Source organism: Homalodisca vitripennis, chromosome 6 (genome assembly GCF_021130785.1).
Source record: "Homalodisca vitripennis isolate AUS2020 chromosome 6, UT_GWSS_2.1, whole genome shotgun sequence".
Taxonomy (NCBI): Eukaryota; Metazoa; Arthropoda; class Insecta; order Hemiptera; family Cicadellidae; genus Homalodisca; species Homalodisca vitripennis.
The window spans coordinates 98,413,044-98,434,999 of record NC_060212.1 but is presented as its reverse complement, the minus strand read 5'-3'; the positions used below and the strand labels follow the sequence as shown (position 1 = coordinate 98,434,999).

The window sequence follows — 21,956 nt, the reverse complement described above, 5'->3', positions numbered from 1 at the left end:
GTAAAAATGTGTTTTTCAATTCAATGAGTGATCATTCAACAACTCTGATAGTGACTGAATGAATACTAATGTAATAAATTAGCGTTAGCGAAGTCTATAATTCGAGGTGCTGTGGAACTTCATTTCTATTGGTCTTCCAGTCTATCAATCTATCAATCTATCCGCACGATATCTCGAGAACTAACTGATCTAAAGATTTGAAAACTTCTGAGAAGCTTCAGTTCTATACAGGGAACATCGAGTTCGGTGATGGTGTATGTCACTCTATGGGATTTGGCGGAGTGTTAGTGAACACTTTTACAATGGTCTTGTGGGTAACCATGGTGGCAAGGACAAAATAGCAGAATACATTAATTTGTAAAAAGACACAAATACAATTATGACATTTGAACATGTGAAATATTAACAAATGTAGACTAATGAAATGGATTCGAATTTTGCGCAACCTCAGCAAAGGCTGTATTTGTATCAGTATCTTAAACCAGTCAGACAACCGATGGACATCAATCTTAACTTAAACAATCTGTCTTTCTAGCTCAGTGCAGAATCGAACAGCCGAAATGAAATACAGAAAGACGCGGAAGCGTGAGACTTGACCACCAAGAAATCTCCCAACCAATAAAACGAGGTGGATCCCATAACTCGTGCAGCATGTCCAGAGTGAGGGGGAACGAACCATTGGCTTGTAATTAAGTAATTGGCAACACGACAGACATTGATCAAGTACGCATTAACTGGTCAACTCCGTGACGGCAAGTTTAATTGTTACAGTACCAACGTCAAACTCCATAAGGTCACAGTTAGATAATCTACAAACTTCTGTGTCCTCAACAATTCGACTTAGCACGAATGTTGGAACTTCATTCACTTTCAGATGCATTTACGTGCATGATTCAACAATCTACACAGTGAACTAATGAATGAATCAGTCCACTGACTCTCTGTTCTCTGGGTTAATTGTGAAGAGTATCCCCTCTCCTACTGCTACCCACCAACTGGCGAGACTGCACCAGCATTGTCAGTGAGAAGTTATTTGGAATAAAAGTATGACAATTTTAACGATTTCTCAGATGGCTTATACAGTGTTAGGTTTTTAACTAACTGAAATCTGTAATCGCCCTATGTACATAGTCAAATGGTCTGTTTACCATTTGACGGATACTCGCCCAAAGAGGGTTAGGCTAACTCAAACTCAACGTTAACAGTGAAACTATCATTTAGCTGCCAACCACTTTTATACGTACTTTTATATGAGGTCAAATGTAGTCTTCATTAACTAATTTAACAGGCCTTGTGTATCCATATGATACATTTTCTTCCCACTTTTTAGGCCGTGTGTATCATACGGATAAGATGAAAGAACAATGGTGTTGGGTTGCATGAAAAATACAATGACTTGTCAACATTGCAAATCATGTGACATTTACATTTTCCTCCGTACCATAGTTATATTATGATTGAATAATACATTATCACGGTCTATTTCCTATTTCTTTATGTCCAGGTACATAGTCATAAATTTGATACATGGTTCATAATAAACTTATTTATGGAGTTTGGTCAAATATTGCTGTTTCATAATGAAATGAAGAAAGTTTTCTCTTGTATGATCATTCATAAAATTCATAATGTCCCGGAGTGGGTTTTTACAGCAATTTTTCATGGCCTAAAAGAAACTTTCTTTGTGCATGAAACTAATACACAAGGCCTGAGAACGAAAAGTTGTATCGTCAAATAAATACACACGGGAGTTAAAGTGTATCGCAAGTGATACTCATTACATCTCAAACTAAAGGACAAGGAAAGTATTACACATCAATAATCCCTACGCCTGATCATTCTAGGATGTGGTCATTTATCCAGCAATGTCAAGAACAGCTTTTCATTTTAAATGGCCTAGTCAGAAATAAAGTTAGCATTTCCTTAGGAATAACAGAAATTCAGCTTAGCAAATTTAAGATTTAAAATAATATGTTATGGCATTTCTAGTTCTTGGATTCTGGGAAAACCTAATGTAATAATTAATATATTAGGTTGCGAGTAATCTAAAAACTTTTGGAGACAATTATATACAAACAGTCTAATCAAAACAATCATATAATAGTTCATGGTAGAAATGAGTATTTTTATCGAGGAAGACTAAATTACTCGTATGATTTCATACACATGATTTGCTACAAAATTGCATTGAAACACGAATTCACAATGAAGAGACTGAACAATGTTGTATCACGTGTCGAAGACTCAATGAGTTCTTTTATTTTAATTTTCTCTAATTTCAGTTCCCCGTTTCTTTAAATTGTGTGTACAAAGATGTTTTGTGAATCCCAACAAGTGATATGTTACTAAAAAGTAAATCTGTTTGAATATAAATTCCTTTGGATAAAAGACAGCTTCATTGTGTTTTATACATAAAAACACCTCCGTTAGTATTATTGCTAGGTTCGATAGTTCATAGTATGATATATTGTTCTTGTATGTAAAATTTATAAAAACGTCAAAAGAAGTATATAAAATACTAATATCTATCAGAGTTTGAAAACGTTTGTTTTCTATGTAGATTTTAAAATAATTTGTCATTAGTATTACACGTAAGCAAGTCTATTACTTAAACATGATTGTAAAATAATTTTAGGCATATTTTAAGCGGTTGAAGATTTTAATTTTTACATGCGTGTGCAACCAATAATAAAAATAAGCAAACATTTACAAAGTTAATTAGAATTTAGATGTACTTTGACACTAATTATAAAATGACCACTCCAATGCTGACGCTTCTAATGCACTGATGTGGGAGAAGAGACGTCTGCCAGACCGGAGGTTGTGGTTGGGAACGTGGTCGTGATCCAGTCACGAGTTTTCTAGACCAATCTGGTTTCCCACACTCGATTAGTAGTAAGAATTTGTCACCTTGGCCCACTTTATTTTTGGACAAAAGCGAATATTGTCTACAAAAAGTAGATTCAGACGTATTCGTATTGACTATCATATAAATATGCTTGACTTTACTTAGTACTTAATTAAACATTTAATGAATGGAATGATCACGTTTAAATGAACTTCATTACATTTAACACCGATGACAAATTATTTTGCAGTTTTACAACGAAAACCAACGATTTTATACCTGAATACTTTTTCAGAACAACGTGATCCCACTTAAAAAAACACACACCCACACTATTATAACTCGCACTAAAATAGTCCAATGACATCAGAGGCGGTGTTGCCATTTCGCTACTGACCACCGACTGTTCCCGATATGACGTGGATATGGTCAAATACTGTCTGCTTGATTAAAAATAGTGTCTGCAAAAGGGATGATTGAAATCAAACATACGTATATTTGTTTAAAATAACAGCTGATGATATTTATTTACTACAGGCAGATGTTAAGCTGGATCAGTAATTTTCCACGCACAGTACATTACTGTAAATCTGGCTACAGTGTTAGGCACGGGGTGTAGAGGGGGGAGTCAGACGTATCAGCCAACATCGGACTATTTTCGTGTAGGCTACTCTAGTACATTTATTATCTGCATTATGTAATATCTGGTAGTGTTTAACAGCTTCTTTGTTAGAAATTTACTCATCCAATCAAATAATTGCAAGTGATCACAGACTCGATTCTAAATAAGGTCTATAAACTGGATTTATAAATAGTTTTATTTTGTATTTGTTTCAGTACTGTTAGTTAAAATGCCACTGGTATATAATAACCCGTAAGAAGTGTGAGCCATTAGTTGTAAGTGTAAGATACTACGTGTGCCTGAGGTCTCAGAGGGAGTGTGCGGCAGCGTAGACTGCGGTAATTGGCCCAAATAAAGAGCTACGGAGCAGGCGGCTACGGAGGCCACGGCATTGTGTGCGGCTAAACTAGGCTTTGTCCCGCAATTGGAAGATGGACCCACCTTCAATAGCCGGATAACTTTCAATTGAGTCATATACGGGTGAGAATGTGGGAACTGTATACAAACACGGTGTAGGATGCACTGGGAGATCCACTACATCTACGACTGTTGTAATTACGTCAGGAGGTGTGTGTGTGTGTGTGTGTGTGTGTGTGTGTGTGTGTGTGTGTGTGTGTGTGTGTGTGTGTGTGTGTGTGTGTGTGTGTGTGTGATTGCACCACAAAAAACATCATTTATAAACTAACCTGTAATGCTCTCCCAAAGATTGTATTGGAAAAATCATCACTCCATTAAGAGTGAGAATGACCAATCATCGGTTTGATGTTGTTCATCAGAATTGTAAGATACCATTATCTGCTCATGCTATTCAACACAATCGAAATAAATTAGAAACTTGCTTCAGGCTAAAAGGAATTTACCATTTGGAGTTAAATCCCAATCAAAATGCTAATCTGATAAATTTAAGAATAATGTTGAAATCGCACATAAATGAATTTTTAAATCAAGCCAACCAAATAGGTTGAACCTAAGATGTTCTCTTTTCTTTCTTATATCAATTTGTAGTTCTATGTAAACATTTACAAATATTCTGCATACAGCTGATTGGAATCTTGTTTTTTATGGTATTTATTTCTTAAAATTCTTTATTTTTTTGCTTATGTGTTTAATTCTTGGTTTCGGTTCTGTCTCTATGTTTTATTAATTCAGTGTGTTTCTGATGAAGGGTTCTGAGAACTCGAAAATTAAAACATTAACACTGTATTTTTGTTTTGTTTAAACTTTAAACTACTTGGAAGAGTATACGAGGTAAGTAATGAGACTGATTTTCTTTGCTAGATGTGGCAACCCTGCAGACTTGCATAGGTACAATGTCTTTAACCTTGATCTATAAGCTGCTTCTAGTCCAAGCGGCACATAGATGTAACTGCTCAGTTTTGAGTTGTGCCCCTAATAAGTTAACGCATGTTTATGTCACTCGTCACGGAAATGGAACCGCATAATATTGAGCAACGGTATGCCATTTCTTTTTGTGTTACATTGGGTGAAAACGTAACGCAACGTAAACTTATGGTAAGTTTCAGAAAGCCTTTGGAGAGGAGTTTATGTTAAGAGCTCAAGATTTTCGTTGGCATAAAATGTTTAATAAGGCAGAGCGAATTTTGAAGATGAAGACCGCAGTCATCAACCTCACGGACGGATATAAACTTGATCAGGGTGCGTGAACTCGTACGATCTGATCAAAGATTGTCCGTGAAATGATTGCAGAAGAACTGAACATCAATTGATAAACGGTTCGTCTAGTAATAACTTAAAAGAGTTCTTTCGTGTCCGTGCCAACATTGCTGATAATTGGACTATGCATCACGATAATGCTCCATCCCATACTGCTCTGTAAGTACAGGCATTTTTAACCTCAAAACCAATTTCAGTACTACCACAGCCACCTTATTCACCAGATATCGCTCCGTGTGACTTTTGTCTGTGTCAAGATTCAAAACGGCGGTGAAGGGACTCCATTTTCAAACAACACAAGATGTCAAAAAAGCTGTGACGAGGGTCTTGGCTTGAAAAAGCTGTGTTCTCATTATAGAAAATGAGTTCCAGAAATATTACCATCAATGGCAGAAGCGCTGGAAAAAGTGTGTGTAATCAGGAGGGAACTGCTTTGAAGGAGACAACACTAAACTTGACTATAACGATAAGCAACATTTTTTCACATCAGTCTCATTACTTTATTGTCGCACCTCATATATATCAGAGTGTTTATAATTTCAATAATATATATATCTTTCAGCAGTACATGTCAATATTACTGAATTATTTAAAAAATAATAATTGTTTACTAAAAAGGAAATTGAAAAAATTAAGATTTGGGGGGAGGTCCGGACCCTCTGTACCCCCTCGCTGGCTACGTCCCTGCATCCTCGGTCTATTCCATGAAGCAGTGGAAGTGTATTAATTACATTCTTATACAACTCTTTTGAACAGCTACAGTCTACATTTTTCTACATACAATACAAGTTAGGAGTACGCCAGACCAAGTATCGTGTACATTCTTTAACAGCACTTTTGAACAGCTACAGTCTACATTTTTCTACATACAATACAAGTTAGGAGTACGCCAGACCAAGTATCGTGTACATTCTTTAACAGCACTTTTGAACAGCTACAGTCTACATTTTTCTACATACAATACAAGTTAGGAGTACGCCAGGCCAAGTATCGTTTACATTCTTTAACAGCACTTGAACAGCTACAGCCTATCTTTGTGTACATACAATATAAGTTAGGAGTACGCCAGACCAAGTATGGTGCAACAGGATTCGCTAAGCATACAATGAAATACACAATATTAAAGAAAATATAAAATTATCAAAAACTTCCAGAAATGAAGTTTTAAAAAAATGCGAGTGTAGCTCAATTTGTTCTCGAGATATTCTACGACAGGCGAAAGAACAATTTTGCCAGTCTCAGTGAGTGATGGATTTGCTAACGTTCAGCCAATGAAATGTTGAAATACATTCCCACATTTTCCTACCTTAGTACTCTACTACATATTAAACCTAAATTAGTTAAAACTGTAGGAATGATTGACGTGATAGCAAAAAGTAATAAGAACGTGTTTAATTGATCGAGAGCAAACTTACTGTTCTTAGCACCACGTTCGTTGCTATCTCTTTGCAATGTGGTTTAAGTTAAGTCATAGGTTGACAGCTAGTTTACATTATATTATTATTTATAGAAATAGAATACTACTGGCATACAATTAAAATAAATGAATAGCGATTCCAGCCACAATAAGAAAACCCTTTCATAGCAATAAAATATGTCGAAAATCCACATACATGATTAATTTAAAATTCTTATGAGAAGGATAATTGTAGAGAAATAAGAACATTTTTAGCACTACACAAAACAAATGTGTGTGACCCCTGATCTAGTTCTAGCTCAGCTTTTAACTCGCCGCGTCAATCATTTTAACATTAGCGTCTTCCACCAACACACATCTCTGTGACTGTCTCCATATTGTTATGATTAAAACATCCTCCTTAGCATCTTCCTGCAGTTCCTCTTGTCAGTCCAACTTTCCCAAAACGATTTTCTCCAGTGCGGTGTGAATGTAAAATGGTCTAACAAGCGTTTTATTGAATTTTGTCAAAATACATTTTGTCTGTTTAAAATTCCTTTATAATGTTCTTAGTTAAAGTAATTCCCAGGGCGAGCATCCTTTTCGGCAGCCACAAATTGACTAGCGGATTCTGCCAGCACAGAGCCAGAAATGCTGGTAAAATTTTCTCTCGTTTCTAGCACAATATACTAGCTACATGAGAACAGCTTTGGTTCAGAAAAATGAACTCTCACTGTTGGAGCTAAGAACGCGTCACATTAAAACCTATGAACGCGCTATCCTCTTGATACAACAAGGCAGCGTAGTGAGTATCTGAAACAAGCATTCTCACGGATTCTATTGTATAATATTATATATTTAAATTTCTATGACGGAGCTGTAGAAGCAAGCATTCTTAAAAGTTGTATTATGTTGTAGGCTACATTTAAATGTATATAGCAGAGGGCGTGAAGAAAGTATTTTTCAATTAGTACAAAAATTAAAAAATAATTAATTTTCCGTTTTATAAAAAAAAATTAATTTTTAGTTTTAATTTCCTGCTATAAGTAACTAGAAAGTAAAATATTTAAATCTTTATTAGTTTTATTGTACGAGTATATTTGTACTTAAGTTATAATATTTAACGTGCAGTAGATAGGGTCATTGAAATCCCTTTAATGGAACATACTTGTACATACGATTAAAAATTGTTTTGGAGTCTGTAGATTACAGAATATAGAAACATAGTGTTAACTAGGTGAATACATATTCTCGTTGTCTCTCCAGGTGCACAATTAAATTCCTGATACTGCACTAAGGTCTTAAACTCAAAATTCAGTTGAATCCATTCCTTCTACCTTAGTTGCGTTATGTGTAGAAAACTCGGCTGCTTCACCATGCTTGCTTAGAGATCGTGTCTATCACATCGTAGTGCACTCAATTGTGTACCTGATGAGACAATGAGACTACCACTTCACCTATTTATAAGTGTCTCTGATGTCGAAACGATGTAAATGTTTCGTTTGAGCTTCTTCGTCGTCGACTTTCTTTGGATTACTTCAGACGAACATGACTCTAGATTCCAGGAGTCAAGTCTGAGACAGCGTCAGATACCAGACGCTACAATAAAAGGAAGATAAACTGGAGCTGGACTCAAAATTCAATTTGAATTGCGATAGCAATAATTTTTCGACGCGGTTTGAACCTGAGAAAACTTAATAATCGTCTCGACTCTATTTGCATTTAACGGCGTGTTGCGAAAGCGATGCCAAATACAAGTAACTTTGAACGTGATACTATCCATGGTTCTATTTTATATCCCGTCTCTCAGTAAACAACCTTGCCCTCTTAACCAATACCTCGTCAAGACCACGCACCACATCCTTCCAGACTAGTACCTTTCCCTCTCTCCGAAAAGGCGTCTCAACTTTCTTGTCGTCTCGTGACAGTTTACTCATGTTCCTCACACTTCATATCATCATAAATTCATAATTGTGTTTACGTACTTAATGATTGATCCCTTGAGAGTGGCGTGAGTTTTGTTTGGTTTTTGTGTTAATAAGAGGTCCTGTATTATCTGTTTTGATAGGATTCGAGTAAAATACAAAGCCTCAAATTGAGTAAAATGCATAGAGCTCATTTGAAATTTGCCCCACCAAAATGATAAATGTGGAGCATTGTAGGATATAACACCCCTTTAAGTTCAAGAACAATGTTGATGTTAAATGTCGAAATATTCATTAAATAGTTGTAGTGTAGTATAAATCAGTTTGAAAGATCCAGGATCATTTTAGAGGGGAGGGGTGGGGATCCCTGTGAACACGAGCTACTCTTACATAATTAACCATAACAATAGGACTGCTATTCGCATTTGGTTACATTTGAATAAAAGAAACTTATTTTTTAAAGCAAAATTTAATTTTAGACACTGGACGAGATATTTTATCCAAGTACAGACATTTTTCAGGGATGGTAACACAAAGTGAGGTGTTCCTCGAATCGTTCTTAGCCTAAGTGATCGTCCCAAGGGAGTAACATAGTTTTGGATAATCAACTTGACAAGTTCAGCAGTGTTATTCAGAACGCATGCGAAGTACAATAAAGGCTATATTAAGACATTAATTTGCAATAATAAAGGTGGAAAATTTCCAAATCAATATTCCAACCAAATCGGATAATTTTTAAATCAATAAAGCACTAATGTCGAAAAAAGTAAATGTAAGATATACAAGAATTAAAAGCCTAGTTCACAACAAAGTAGCAAAACAAACAACACTCTGTTTTACAAACTATTAAGTACTTCGATAGGTACTTTTTTAAATGAACAAGATATATTAAAGTCTTTTACATATACAGTATATAAATACGAAATTAGAGTTGTATATTCATACTTAGCTGAATTTTAAGTTGCAGATGTTACGTACCGATCTGTGAAATATTCGTTGAGTGCAATGCTGTTGAAAACTGAGGACTCCTGAAGTGGACGCTCGCAGGATACACTCGATAATTAAACTGTTGTTGATTTGATTTGATAATAGAGGTTAATCAAATCTGTTCGGACAAGGGGATGAGGCTGCTTCCTGTCGCTTCCCACAAGGAGGATACGACAGTTTTGATTTCCAGAAAAATGCGTTACATTTAGTCTGTTACTCATCCGTCTCAAAATTTTAGAGAAATATATTGTTCTGCACTGATTTAAATTTATATTAATGATCAGTCACATGAAGTTATTCATTACGAATAACTACATAACAACCTTTTACCATACGAGTATCACAGAAAATAAAGACGCGAGAACAATGAATAAAAATACACTAATATATTATGTAATCCAATTTTCAAATCAAAACAATCATTTAATTTCAATGCTTAATCAGACCTCAACACAACACACTTTATGGGTGTGATTTTATAGCGTAATTAATGTAATGAAGTAAATTACGCTCCATTCAATATTATATGTTTATTCATAACAATGTTATTTCACTTGTAGCAAACACAATTTACCACTGTAATATCAAAATTGACCACTCTCCCCAGGTGCTTCTTTCGAGTACTTGGACCTTTAGAGCTCTTAGCCCTTTTACTTGGTTTTAATATTAATGACTATCCCGTCATCTCATGGGACCACTTTTAGCAAATTGTTTCCAAAATAATCTGATCTAACAGAATATGGGAGGATCTGACAGAACGTAAAGGTAACGCTTGTGGCACGTACAGACAGTCGGAATGCCTTTTACCTTTTGACCACTGTATCAATACATCTTGGACCAAGAGGAGTCTATGAACAAAGTTTAAAATCTCTGTGAAATGTCTATCAATAGCTGCCACACAGACGGGTGGACTAAAGGACTGCTTTATAAGCTTTTTACTACAAAACCGATAAGATCCTTCCTTCGGTCAAGAGGAGCCTATGAACCAAGTTTCAAGTGCCTATGAATTGTCTATCAAGAGTTAACGTCAGACGGACAGACGAGTGAATACAACACGAAGACCTCCAGCTGGTTTTGGTTCTCTTAAGACAAGAAATTTAACTTACTCCTAAAAGGACCATTGCCCTGCGTCTGGAGTGAGGATATTTTGATGGACGAGATTGGGAGTAGGGGCCACCTCCTGTTAACACATACGAGGAAGGACTTTTCCTCCTGTCAAGAGGTACGAGGAAGGATTTTTTGTATTAATCTCAGTCATGTCTCCTTGGAAGAAGGGGAAGCCAGCTATGAACCAGCCTCTCCGTTCAAAACAGGCAAGGGCTACTACGCCCTTATGTGTAAGCTAGCAACAGCCCTTAACTCTTCGGAAGATCTGCCCAAGTCCAACAGTCATCTTCCGCAGTAGCCTAGACCTATCGATCTAATCTTGCAAACCAATATCTCGGCATTTGTGGTTAGTGATGTGCCGTTCCTGGACATCCATAAGGTTGAAGTGACATCGGTGTTTGTTATACCGAGTGTAGGTTCTACTGTAAGGTATAAACGAGCCAGAAGTGAACCCTACTGGGGTACAAGCCGGTAACTCATAGCTTTGGTGAGGTGCAAGTAGAAAATTATCCATCCGGTAATTCATTTCACTGTTTCCCTCGAACATGTTCAAATGAACACCTCAGCTGCATCCAACTGCTAATGATTGATCACTACTTTCAACGATATGCCACAATGAGTTTAAGTTTTTTGACACAATGGTGTAACAACAGCGCAACGATATGCAAAAAGTATGCGGCATCATTATTGTCCTTCTCGACGTGTACGAGGAATGTGCTAGTACGTTAGGAACACAACTGAACAATAGATGTAATTCCACAGCGGTTCTTTCGACGTGGCGATCATTGACATTTTATGAGAATTTTGAGAAAACAATACCTGATGTGTTGTAATAATAGGAAACTATATACTGTGTGTACAACAGTACTGAACTACGTAATCATATTTCGTAATGTTCCAGAAAATGTCCTGCCTTGTTCAACACATTTAACGTGTACTCAGCTAACATTGGTTCAATACAACTATGATGGAGGGTTGATATAACATTATTAAAATTAATTAACTGTCGGGAACATGTGTTTAACTGTTAACATGTTTACTCGAATCTTTAATAAGATACATAAATCTGTTCGTATTTGAATGATGGTTTAATAGTTCCTTAAAGTGCTTAAGATAATACTCAAACCTAGAGTTTATTTTTGTCTTTATTGATTAGTCTTTTTGAATTGGTTAAAAAAAATATATTCAGAATATTGAATGTTTCTATTTGGTTGTTATTCATAAAAGTATCAAACAATCTTTTACAAATCTTAAAAAACATTTTACTTTTCTGAGCTTTTTTACTTGTTCTCACTTTAGTAACAACATTTAAGTAATAATCTATTTTCTTAAAGGCGGCTCACTAAAACAGAGAATGGTGATCCTACAGCATTTTAATCTAAGAGTTCCTCAAGAATTCACGGTGAGTCAAACTACTCTCAATGAATTCAGTCCGACATCCGACACTTTACGGCATCCTCGTAACAGGCATTCATTGGTCATAAATTAGCTTTACCAAACAATCTAATCTCGCAAATTGCTTGGATCAGGTTGCATTCTCTCCTTACTTGAGATACTAGCGCTCGATCAACATTCGCACCCCGTATTTTTTAAGTATTGGAACTATTAACTATTTTTAATTTGCTGATGATAGTCTTCTGTAAAATGGCATCTTAATGTGATAATTTTCTCCAAGGAAATACACTTTTGATAATAGCAAGTCAAGTCGATGAGTCACGGAAAGGTCACGGATTAAGTTGTCAAATCATTTGCAACAATACTTTGATCTAATCAACCATTATTGCATGTTGACAACATACTCATATGTGGATGAAGTAATGTCGTACGTAAAAGTAATTCATATCCTTAAACTATCTTAAATTTTGAAGACTTTCAGTAGGGTACTCCCTCTTCAAAAACAACTGTCCAATATTGTTTCTGCATTTCAAATATTCAAAAATATATATGTATCCAGAATTTACAATTTTGTGTGGTACTTGGAATGTGGTAACGTACCTGTTGATGTCGAGGCCAGGACCAACGACAGCAGCGAGATCCTCACGGGACACATGACTGACTAGTCCACTAGTCCACCAGTCCACCAGTCACCAGTCCACCACCATTGACCGCTTCAGTCTCAGATGATTGAGTTACGTGGAGGCGCGGTGACCGACTGCCCCTCACCCGCAATAATTACCCCCTCCCACCACCCCTCCACACTTCCAATTGTTGACCTCCTGCCGAGCCTCATAATTACAATTGTGCCATTCCATACTTGCTACTGTTTCAAGAAATGGCAAAGCCCAAAAATTTTTATATTTGCTACATTAAATACGCAATACTTGGCCGAATGGTTAGACTTCACATAGTGTACAATTACTTGTCATGTTACGTTGTACTACGTATAGACTCTTAAGGTCAAATATGAAAATTTCTCTGAATATATCTATATACATTCATAATAAAATATTTGTGTCGCAATACCACGTGTAAAATTCAAACTAAAGGTTTAATTGCTCAAAAATTAAACATAAAACATTAAAGTTTGAAAATGAAATCATAATAGCCTTCAAATCATAATAGACGTAACAACAGCTGATAGCTTTGTACAATGTGAAAGTTTGAATAATTTAGTCGGAAAAGTAGTTCTGGTAACAAATTAGTCAATCGGTCTGACAAATTAGTCTAATATTAGTTTTAAAGAATATAGTTTTCATAAAATTTTCTATGTGGTTTGTATGGTTTTTTGACATACTATTTTTAGACAACACATAACATAATACTACATAACTATTTAACCATTCAAAGGTGTTATAAGTGTAGGAGATAAACATTATACCCCTAATAATTCTGATGTAATTAAAAGTAGCTTTAAACTGAGGTAATTGTAAATTATATGAATTATGTCATGCAACAAGTTTGAGATGTAATATGTAGAAGAAGGAAGAATTGAATATTAAGTGGCCAAAATTTCCGAACTGAATTTTTATAGCTGTCTACTAAATTTAAAAAAGTTTAAGAACACCAGATTTGGATTATACCAAAATAAACATCCGTTATTACAAGACGGACCAGTAAAGTAATTCGGCTTCATTGTATTCTGCATTCTAGGTTTGCACAGAAGACTAGATATAACTGCAGAAACGCTTTAATCTATGCGAAAGTGAATGAATTGTTCAGTTCAAACGGTACTTCTACCAGATGACATCACAGAGTCACCAGCTGCTGGCGCTCTACTCGCGTTTGACCCTCCCCTCTGACACTTTTATTGATGAATTAATGTCTTTGGATTAAACTTACATGAAACTTATTGGCTTCTAAATAACTCATCAAATTGACACATGGTGCTCAGTAATTATGATATAACCTATAATATTACGCAAGTATAAATGTTTATAACCCAGTATCTGAGACATAAATGAGTAAATTATCAATGATTAAAGAAATGGCGTCTATTTTTGTGTATGATTGACCTGGAGTTATATCCCTAAAGCCACTGTCTCATTAAATCAGTTTAGGCTCTGATAATAATTTGATAGTGAGTAAAAATGAACGAGCCCAACAAAGATTCGAGCCCGAGTCCCTGGGTAGACAAACTAAGACGCTCAGCTATCAGGGCCGGTGATGAGTTGTTTTTAATCTTTTAACGAGATATTTTTTAATTGAAATTTCTATTTATAAAAATGAGTAGAACCACCCATATTATAGAAGACTATGACAAAAGTATTGGCTAAGCGTTAGCTGAAGATTTTATATTGGCTTATAGGTAATCATGATGGCAACGAGAAAATCATGAATAAACAAATTTATAAATTTGAGTCTGAGCTCATTAATATAACATTTAAACATGTTATATTTTGTGGATTGGTTGGTAAGACTTTTGTTACGTCACATCGGATTCTCCAATACTAGACTGTATCGGTTTATATGTATGTGAAAAAGATAAAGTTCGATGAAGGTGCATGTTTGTCTATGGGATTTCTCTAAGCGTTATTGTCTATTACTTAGTAAGCTGGACAATGTACTCTTCCTCTAGGGAGTTTAAAAATTACTTTTCGGTCTAATAGCCCTACCTGCCTGTACGCACTGCGCAGGACATCTTGAGAATCAAATGAATCTATATACTTGAGCGAAGCCTGTTCCGTGACACATGGTGGAGCGTACTCTGATCTAGAATAAAGTTATAACATACGTACCCTATTTACAATAATATATCCAGGTATAATAATTAAGAATTGCACTAAAGCCGTAGTATGTATGTAGTTTTGTATAACTACTCATATAACTCTTTATAGTAGTGCCATGTGGGAAGTTTGGTACTTGTGCACATTCGTGTCTAGATATGTACTTTAAGGGAGCACAAAATAACAAAACTTCAAAAAATCAATTTTGCCAAATTTTGTTTCTTGAATTGAAACACAAAAAATACAAATAACATACTTCCAATTCGATTATTTTTGGAAAATGACGCAAGATTCAAAGAACACGGGTCTCCACGTCGAGGCCGAAATATCTGAAAAGTATAAATGTTACCTATGTTTTGACGTGGTGTAAACTTGAAAAGTTGGAATAAAAACATGACAGCAACTGTGAAAGCCCTAGAACTAGAATCTCTGTCGATTTGGTTTCCTTAGCTTTGTTAAATACAAAATCGGTAAAGGTGTGTTAATAACATGTTTCAGAGATGATATTCTGCCTACAAACCCAACATGAATAGTCTGCCTAATGGCTTTGTTTTGAAGTTTAAAAAATCATGAAATAAAATACGAAAGAGTTGTACGGTTCACTCAGAAACCCCATATCGCGATAATGTACGACATTAATTAAGTTATATATTCTTCCATATTTTTAATCAATAATGTTATTATAATTAACATCAATGCGTGATACACAGGTGTTAGTTTGAATACCTTTTTATTTAATCTAAAGGATATAAAATTTATGTAATAAATGTTATGATTGCATAAGTAGAAATACGAGTACTTAAATTTTAATTTACTTCTCTAATAGCCTTCCATCTTTATAATTTTGTTTACTTAATAAGAGTTTTTTTTTTGATCAGACTATTACGTAAAGTTTTTCAGTAACAGACATGTTTAAATTCAAGTAGCAGAATTATTTGTTGAGATAATATGTTACAGGTATAATAAGAACTTTTTCATATTCTCGTATATGTCTACGGCTGGGCCTTATATTAGGATTTTTGTCATAATTTCTTTTGTTTCGACGTGTCCTGACAGTAGCCAGCGGCTTAGGATCAGTTTGAAGTTAGAGTAAGTTTCGGCTAAAATTATCAGTGGATTGAATATTATTGTCGTTATTACCCACGAACGTACAATAGCATTCAATAATCAATGCAGGCAAGGATCCCAGATATTAAGGAATAAACGAATTTATTAGTCTCATAGAAATGTATGACCACCTAACAGATCTAAATTACGAACCAATACATTTTCGTTTAACTAGCCTAATTTAGATGTTCTACAATTAAAAATGTATTATTATTACTAGCAAAATATGATAAAACCAAAACCCTCATCTGAAATAGTTTGTTTTGTTGGTGAGCCACTAAAACTAATTCACCAATAAAAGTTGTGACCAGTTGTGAGTGGCAATGTCGGCAGTTGTGAATTGAGGACTTGGCTGTATATTACTGGGTGATCTAATATCCGTGGGTGTATAATTTTGTAATGTTGGCTGCAATAAATCTCCCTCCAGTGCTCCAGTGGCGTATACAATGTAGGGGGCTCTTAACACCATTTATATATCTTGATATTATGATAAAGCTATACGTATATCATTTTCTTATTTAGAAAGGAGGGGGGGATATGTTTATTTTTACACGCATTTTCGATGCGGGAATTTGCTAGTAAAACTAGTGACGGATCCATTTAACGAAAAAAGCGATTGCCACGTTTACAGAACTAATATTTTACAATATATTATTTGTATACGAGTTGAAGTATCAATAAGTTCACCAACACCAGATATAGATTTACTAAAAATAGCTGTGGTCGACACCTTGGTAATGTTATGCAAGCGGTGTTCGACCGTGTGGAAGTGGGCCGGTAACTGATACATTCAGTGGATTGTAATTTGATAATTCGGTTGGTAGATTCCCCTGCACCTTCCAGCTTCGGTAGCTCCATGTGGTGACGCACAACAATAACACAACCTCCTCCCATAGATTCCTGTGGCTTCCACTGTTGCTTTCTAGTAGTCCGAGAGTCGGCCCAAGAAGACTGCCTGCCCGGCTTCCGCCATGATGTCCAAATACATATGTTACGTCCGGCCACTGGACACTTCGTGAGCGCACACTCCAACAACCACCGATTTACAAACAGCATTCTCCTTTCTTTAGTTACTATATAATGTATGAACTCGTTTGCGTTCAAAATGTATTGGACAATTATTATACGTTTAAGATCAGTTCCATATTTATTTGTTTCAAAATGTTATTGCACAGTTGATTAACCAATTTCTTTAAATTGCGTTTGATACTTAGAGACTGCAGGAAGCTGTTTAAATAAAAATGTTAAATAAATGAATGAAAATGAAATGAAATGAAAATGCCTTTATTTACAGAGGCGAAGTTAGGACTTAAAAGTCCTCTCTACCACTTAACCTCCAGTCCTAAATGCATATGAAACACGATATGGTTAGCACATTATAACGAGGAGTATACTAATAAATGTTTTAGTTACTGGTCGCCAGCAGGGGCGTAACCAGACCAATTTTTCAGGGAGTTAAAATATGCAGGAAATTAAAAAAACACGATAGTTGAAGTCGGCTTTCAATTTGATCTGAAACCGGTTTATCAGGTTTGGTTATGTAGGGTTAGGATATATCCGTTAACTAACAAAATTGTAACTTATTACTATTATACAGGGTGTCCCGTGACTATCTGGACAAAAGTATACCACCTTATTGCTCATGTCAAGACGAACATATTTCACCATCTTTATTAAAAGATAAATATTTAAAAAACCAATAAATTAATTTGTACCAAATTTGGCTCAAATGTTTATGATAACAAGGCTAGTTACTGCAAAACATGTCATTAATTTATCTTTAGTATTTTCAAAATGGCAGCCATAAAAACTTAGTTAGAATATTTAAAAACCAGCAGTTATTCTCAAGAACTAAAAGAATAACAGTATTTATAGGATATTATCACAAATCTATTGACGCCAAAATTTTTTAAATTGAATAATAAATCATTGATTTACTCGTAGAGCAAATTTACTATGACAAGACGGGGCCCACATTGAGAGCTGCCGTTTATTCAGTTTTTGTATTGTTGGCTATTAGCTAAGAACCTCAATATGGGTCATGTCTGTTATTCATATAAAACTGTTATTCGTGTAATTCTTGAGAAAAAAACTGCTGGTTTTTAAGATATTCAAAGTTTAAAAGTTTTTATGGCAGCTATTTTGAAAATATTAAAGATAATTGCATGAAACTTTTTTCTGTGATTGGTCTTGTTATCATAAACATTTGAACCATATTTGGTATAATTGAACTTATTAGTGTTTAAGATATTATTTTTTTCTAAACGCATACAGACAGACAGATGGGAAACCAAACATCAGACAATCATGATCATATGGTGAAATATGTTTATTTTGACCTGAGCAATAACGTGATATACCTTTGTCCAGAGAGTTACGGGACACCTTATATAAATACAACTGACAGAGTAATTTTCATTTTATAAACTTATTTTTGGTCTTTTAAAATTGTAATGCTCTTCAAATAATTCTGTCCAAACTTTCGGGACGGGATCCAGTCGGATATCCTCGCCCCTCCTTGACAACGCCTTGATCAAACCCTCTACAACAAGGTACTCGTAGTAGGCCCGTGCTGGCCGTAAAGGCGTAATGTTTTGGTCCTAGACCTTAGTGTCATGATGGTGTGTGTACGAATTTTGTTGGTAGAGATTTATTTATTGTTAAAATCTTTTCACGTTTACTACTCAGTTCTTTTTTAATATTTGTAGCCAAAGTGGTCTAACCTCAACCAAAGGTTGACTGCATAGCGGTTAACGGTTGGTCTGCCAAATTTATATATGTGATGATTTTCATACCAATAATGTTGAAATATTTTAGAGTTTTAAAGCAATAAATTTCATACTAAATGTAATTATGAATTTAAAAGGTTGTTTTAATAATTCAAATAAACACATGATATTGATTTTAAGTATACGTAAAGGTTATTAAATTGTTTTTGTATTTATTTATTTGCATGCTACATTACAGACAAGATATCTAATTACATTGTAGCATTATACTATAAATTATTAAATTTAAGATAGTTAGCAAATATACAAAATAAAAATAATCAATACTCAATCATGCAAGTCTAAACACTAATAACTGTAACTAATAATAAATACATTATACAATTTATTCTCATCTGAAATAACCTTAGATAAATATTGAAAGCTGAACATATTAATTTAAATACAACATATTTTACGAGACATAAATATCACATATTAATAACTAAGGGTGAAGAGCACGAAATCAGTAACAGATACTACTTTAGTTAGTGAAACTCCTTTAGTTCAAACTATATAAGTAACTGACTAAAGAAGGAATATACTTCCGGTGATTTGGTTGGAGAGCTCAAATACAGGATACTTCTTTAGTTCTAACTTCTTTAGTTTATACAAATACTCTGTGGTGGAAGCTTTGAAGGTTTATTTCTAACCTGAAAATAGTGGTTTGTGTTTGTTTACAACAGTGTTTTTCTAAAAATGGATCTTGAAAAGGAAAGAAAAAAGCAAAACATATCTCAGATGCAGATAAAGCCATGTTTCTTGAAGTGATGAAACGATATGTTAATATAATAGAATTTAAAACACATGATAACATGATAATTAAAAAGAAGAGGAAAGCTTGGGATGACATACTTGTTGATTTTAATGCTGATGCAACAGTGACAAAAACATTAGGCCAATTAAAGATACTATGGAAGGACTGTAAGGCTAAGGCAAAAAAGCAATGTCTAAAGAGAAGAGGGAAAGAATAAAAACTGGCGGTTGAAGTAATTACTATGAAATTGACCTAACCTCAAAAACCATTGTTGACACGATTCCCCAACTTTTTGAAAGTGTGTCAGATGTACAAGACGATGATAAGGAAGAGGAAAACATGATAAGTAATGAGGAACACAATTCAGAGAAGGAAGATGAACCTGTACATCAAAGTGAAATTAATGATAATTCAAATTTGGTGAATGAGGAGGTGCCCACTTCAAAAGAAACCAACAGCATGACATCAAATAAATGTAAGTAGCATTGTATGTTACATATAATACACAGAGCGTTAAAAAATTCCTGTACTTTGTGACATGAATAATTAATTGTCTGTATTAATACTTAATTGTTTAGTATTAGGCTAATATATCTGTTTGTCTTTGCCCTGGCTTTAATATAACCAACGAACAGCAAAACCTATACATAGAGACTTGAAATTCGGTAAATAGACTGTTCCTTGGTCCTAAGATATGCACAGTTTTGCGATATTCCATCAGAGATCCAGAACGAGTTTTTTTTTAATACCTGAGGCCAAAGGCCTCGGTAAGTAATCTTATTTGTACAATGTAGGAAGTAAACACTTTATTAAAATGAAATTAATCTTTTAAGGAAAAATAAATTTTAAGATTATTTTTCTAAAACGTTCTATTATAACAGCATATTGTATCTTGTAGGTAAGACGAATCCATGGCAAAAAAGGCCTGCAAAACGACGGTGTACAACCACTGAAATTGCTGACAAAGTGACAGATTTCCATTCACTGAAACTTAAGCTGCTTCGAGAGGAGCATGCAGCTAGAATGATGTTCATTGAAAAGGAAAGAGAATTTGCTGAAACTGAACACGTACTCCGTATGGATATACTGCAGAAAATTAGTAATAGTATTACAAACCACACATCTTCAAATGGACCAATACCAATACACTATGAGAATGTGGTTGAAAACACTAGCGATGATGTTTATTTAAATAATTTAGCATCAATGGAAAATTTATTACTTTGTAAAGATAATTTGTTACCTTTGTAAAATCTCATACAGCTGAACATTTTGTAATTTCATATGTAGCAATGCTGTAAAAGTTTTGTTTTGTTTTTGTGTATGTCCTTTCATAATATGAATTAATAAACAAAATAAACACATTTCAATTACTTTATTGTTACTAAGTCATCCACTTTCCAACATTGTAGGATCACATTTTTTTAGTTACAATTCTAAATACAAAGTACTATAAATAAAGTTATTGAGCAAAATAGTTCAAAATTAATGCTCTTCTAACATGATTCCCGCCTTCTTCAACAACTTCTACCTCATACGGTTCATTTTCTACATCAACCTGATCCGCTTGATAAACGTCACCTACTTCAATACCAAAGTTGTGCAGCACACTTGCAGTTACTATTATGTTTCCACACTTAACTGGATTGAATTTAATTCCCTTCTCAAGAATTTGAAATCTTTTCTTTAAGACTCCAAAAGTTCGTTCTACAATATTACGGGTCAAAATATGTGCACGGTTGTACCTTCTTTCTCCTTGGGTTGTAGGTAGCAATACTGGAGTCATCAGCTTGGGTGACAACGCATATCCACTATCACCAACAAGTAAACCATCATATATACCAGCTTCAAATCTTGCAGCAACAACACTATTGTCCCAAATCCTAGCATCGTGGGTCGAACCTGGCCATCGACTTACAACATTCATTATTTTCATATCAGCATCACATATAAATTGAGCATTAATAGAAAAAAACCTTTCCTATTTCGAAAAAGTTCATTATTATCACCTGGTGGGCACAGTATTTTTATATGAGTGCAATCGATTGCTCCTATGGCATTTGGGAAACCACCTAATCTATAAAAGGCTCACTTTTTTCACTACATTGCTCTTGAGTGCTGGGCATGGTAATGTATAGCGGTTTCAAGGTAAGCAAACTGTTTATTACATTATTTAAAGCTCTACCAGCTGTTGTTCTATGTACATTTATCAAGTCACCAGCAACTAACTGGTAAGAACCGGTACGAAATATCCTTAAACCACAAAGAAGCTGAAGTTGTGGTGACAATGCAAAGTTCCTGTCTGTATCATGTTCAAGGTAAGGCCCTATCAAATCGAGAAGAGATAAGAAAGAATCTTTAGAAAAACCAAATCGTTCTCGAAACTCAATGTTGGAGTAAATGTCAAAGGGACCTCTCCTATCACGAACAACACGCTCAATTGGTGCATCTAATAAATAGTCAATATAATCAACATAATCCATGTTTAAAACAAATCAAACTTCACTGAAAATAATAATGTTTACAACACTCCACAACTTACACCTGCAATGATGTAGGAGTATATTTTATCATAGATATCTCCTTAACTTACTAGTTTAGT

At 34.7% G+C, this 21,956-nt stretch overlaps 3 protein-coding genes across 6 annotated transcripts in view; 1 reads left to right on the top strand and 2 right to left on the bottom strand.

Moving 5' to 3' along the window:
• Positions 1-12,707, bottom strand: part of LOC124364621 (neurotrimin-like) — a 33,869-nt gene extending 21,162 nt beyond the window's left edge. For all 4 annotated transcript variants that reach the window (XM_046820234.1, XM_046820235.1, XM_046820236.1 and 1 more), the window contains exon 1: positions 12,555-12,707. In XM_046820234.1, coding sequence (XP_046676190.1) covers positions 12,555-12,609 — 55 coding nt within the window. In that variant the 5' untranslated portion in view covers positions 12,610-12,707. The remainder of the gene's footprint in view (positions 1-12,554) is intronic.
• Positions 12,708-19,332: 6,625 nt separating this feature from the next.
• LOC124365241 lies at positions 19,333-20,670 on the top strand. Its single transcript, XM_046821203.1, has 2 exons — positions 19,333-19,829; positions 20,253-20,670. The coding sequence occupies exons 1-2, from the start codon at positions 19,694-19,696 to the stop codon at positions 20,603-20,605; spliced, it is 489 nt and encodes a 162-aa protein (XP_046677159.1). The 5' UTR covers positions 19,333-19,693; the 3' UTR covers positions 20,606-20,670.
• Positions 20,671-20,738: 68 nt separating this feature from the next.
• LOC124365486 (putative nuclease HARBI1) lies at positions 20,739-21,837 on the bottom strand. Its single transcript, XM_046821469.1, is given in 4 exon segments — positions 20,739-20,750; positions 20,856-21,328; positions 21,331-21,444; positions 21,447-21,837. Coding segments are annotated over 4 exon segments (990 nt in total).
• Between the last annotated feature and the right edge of the window lie 119 nt (positions 21,838-21,956).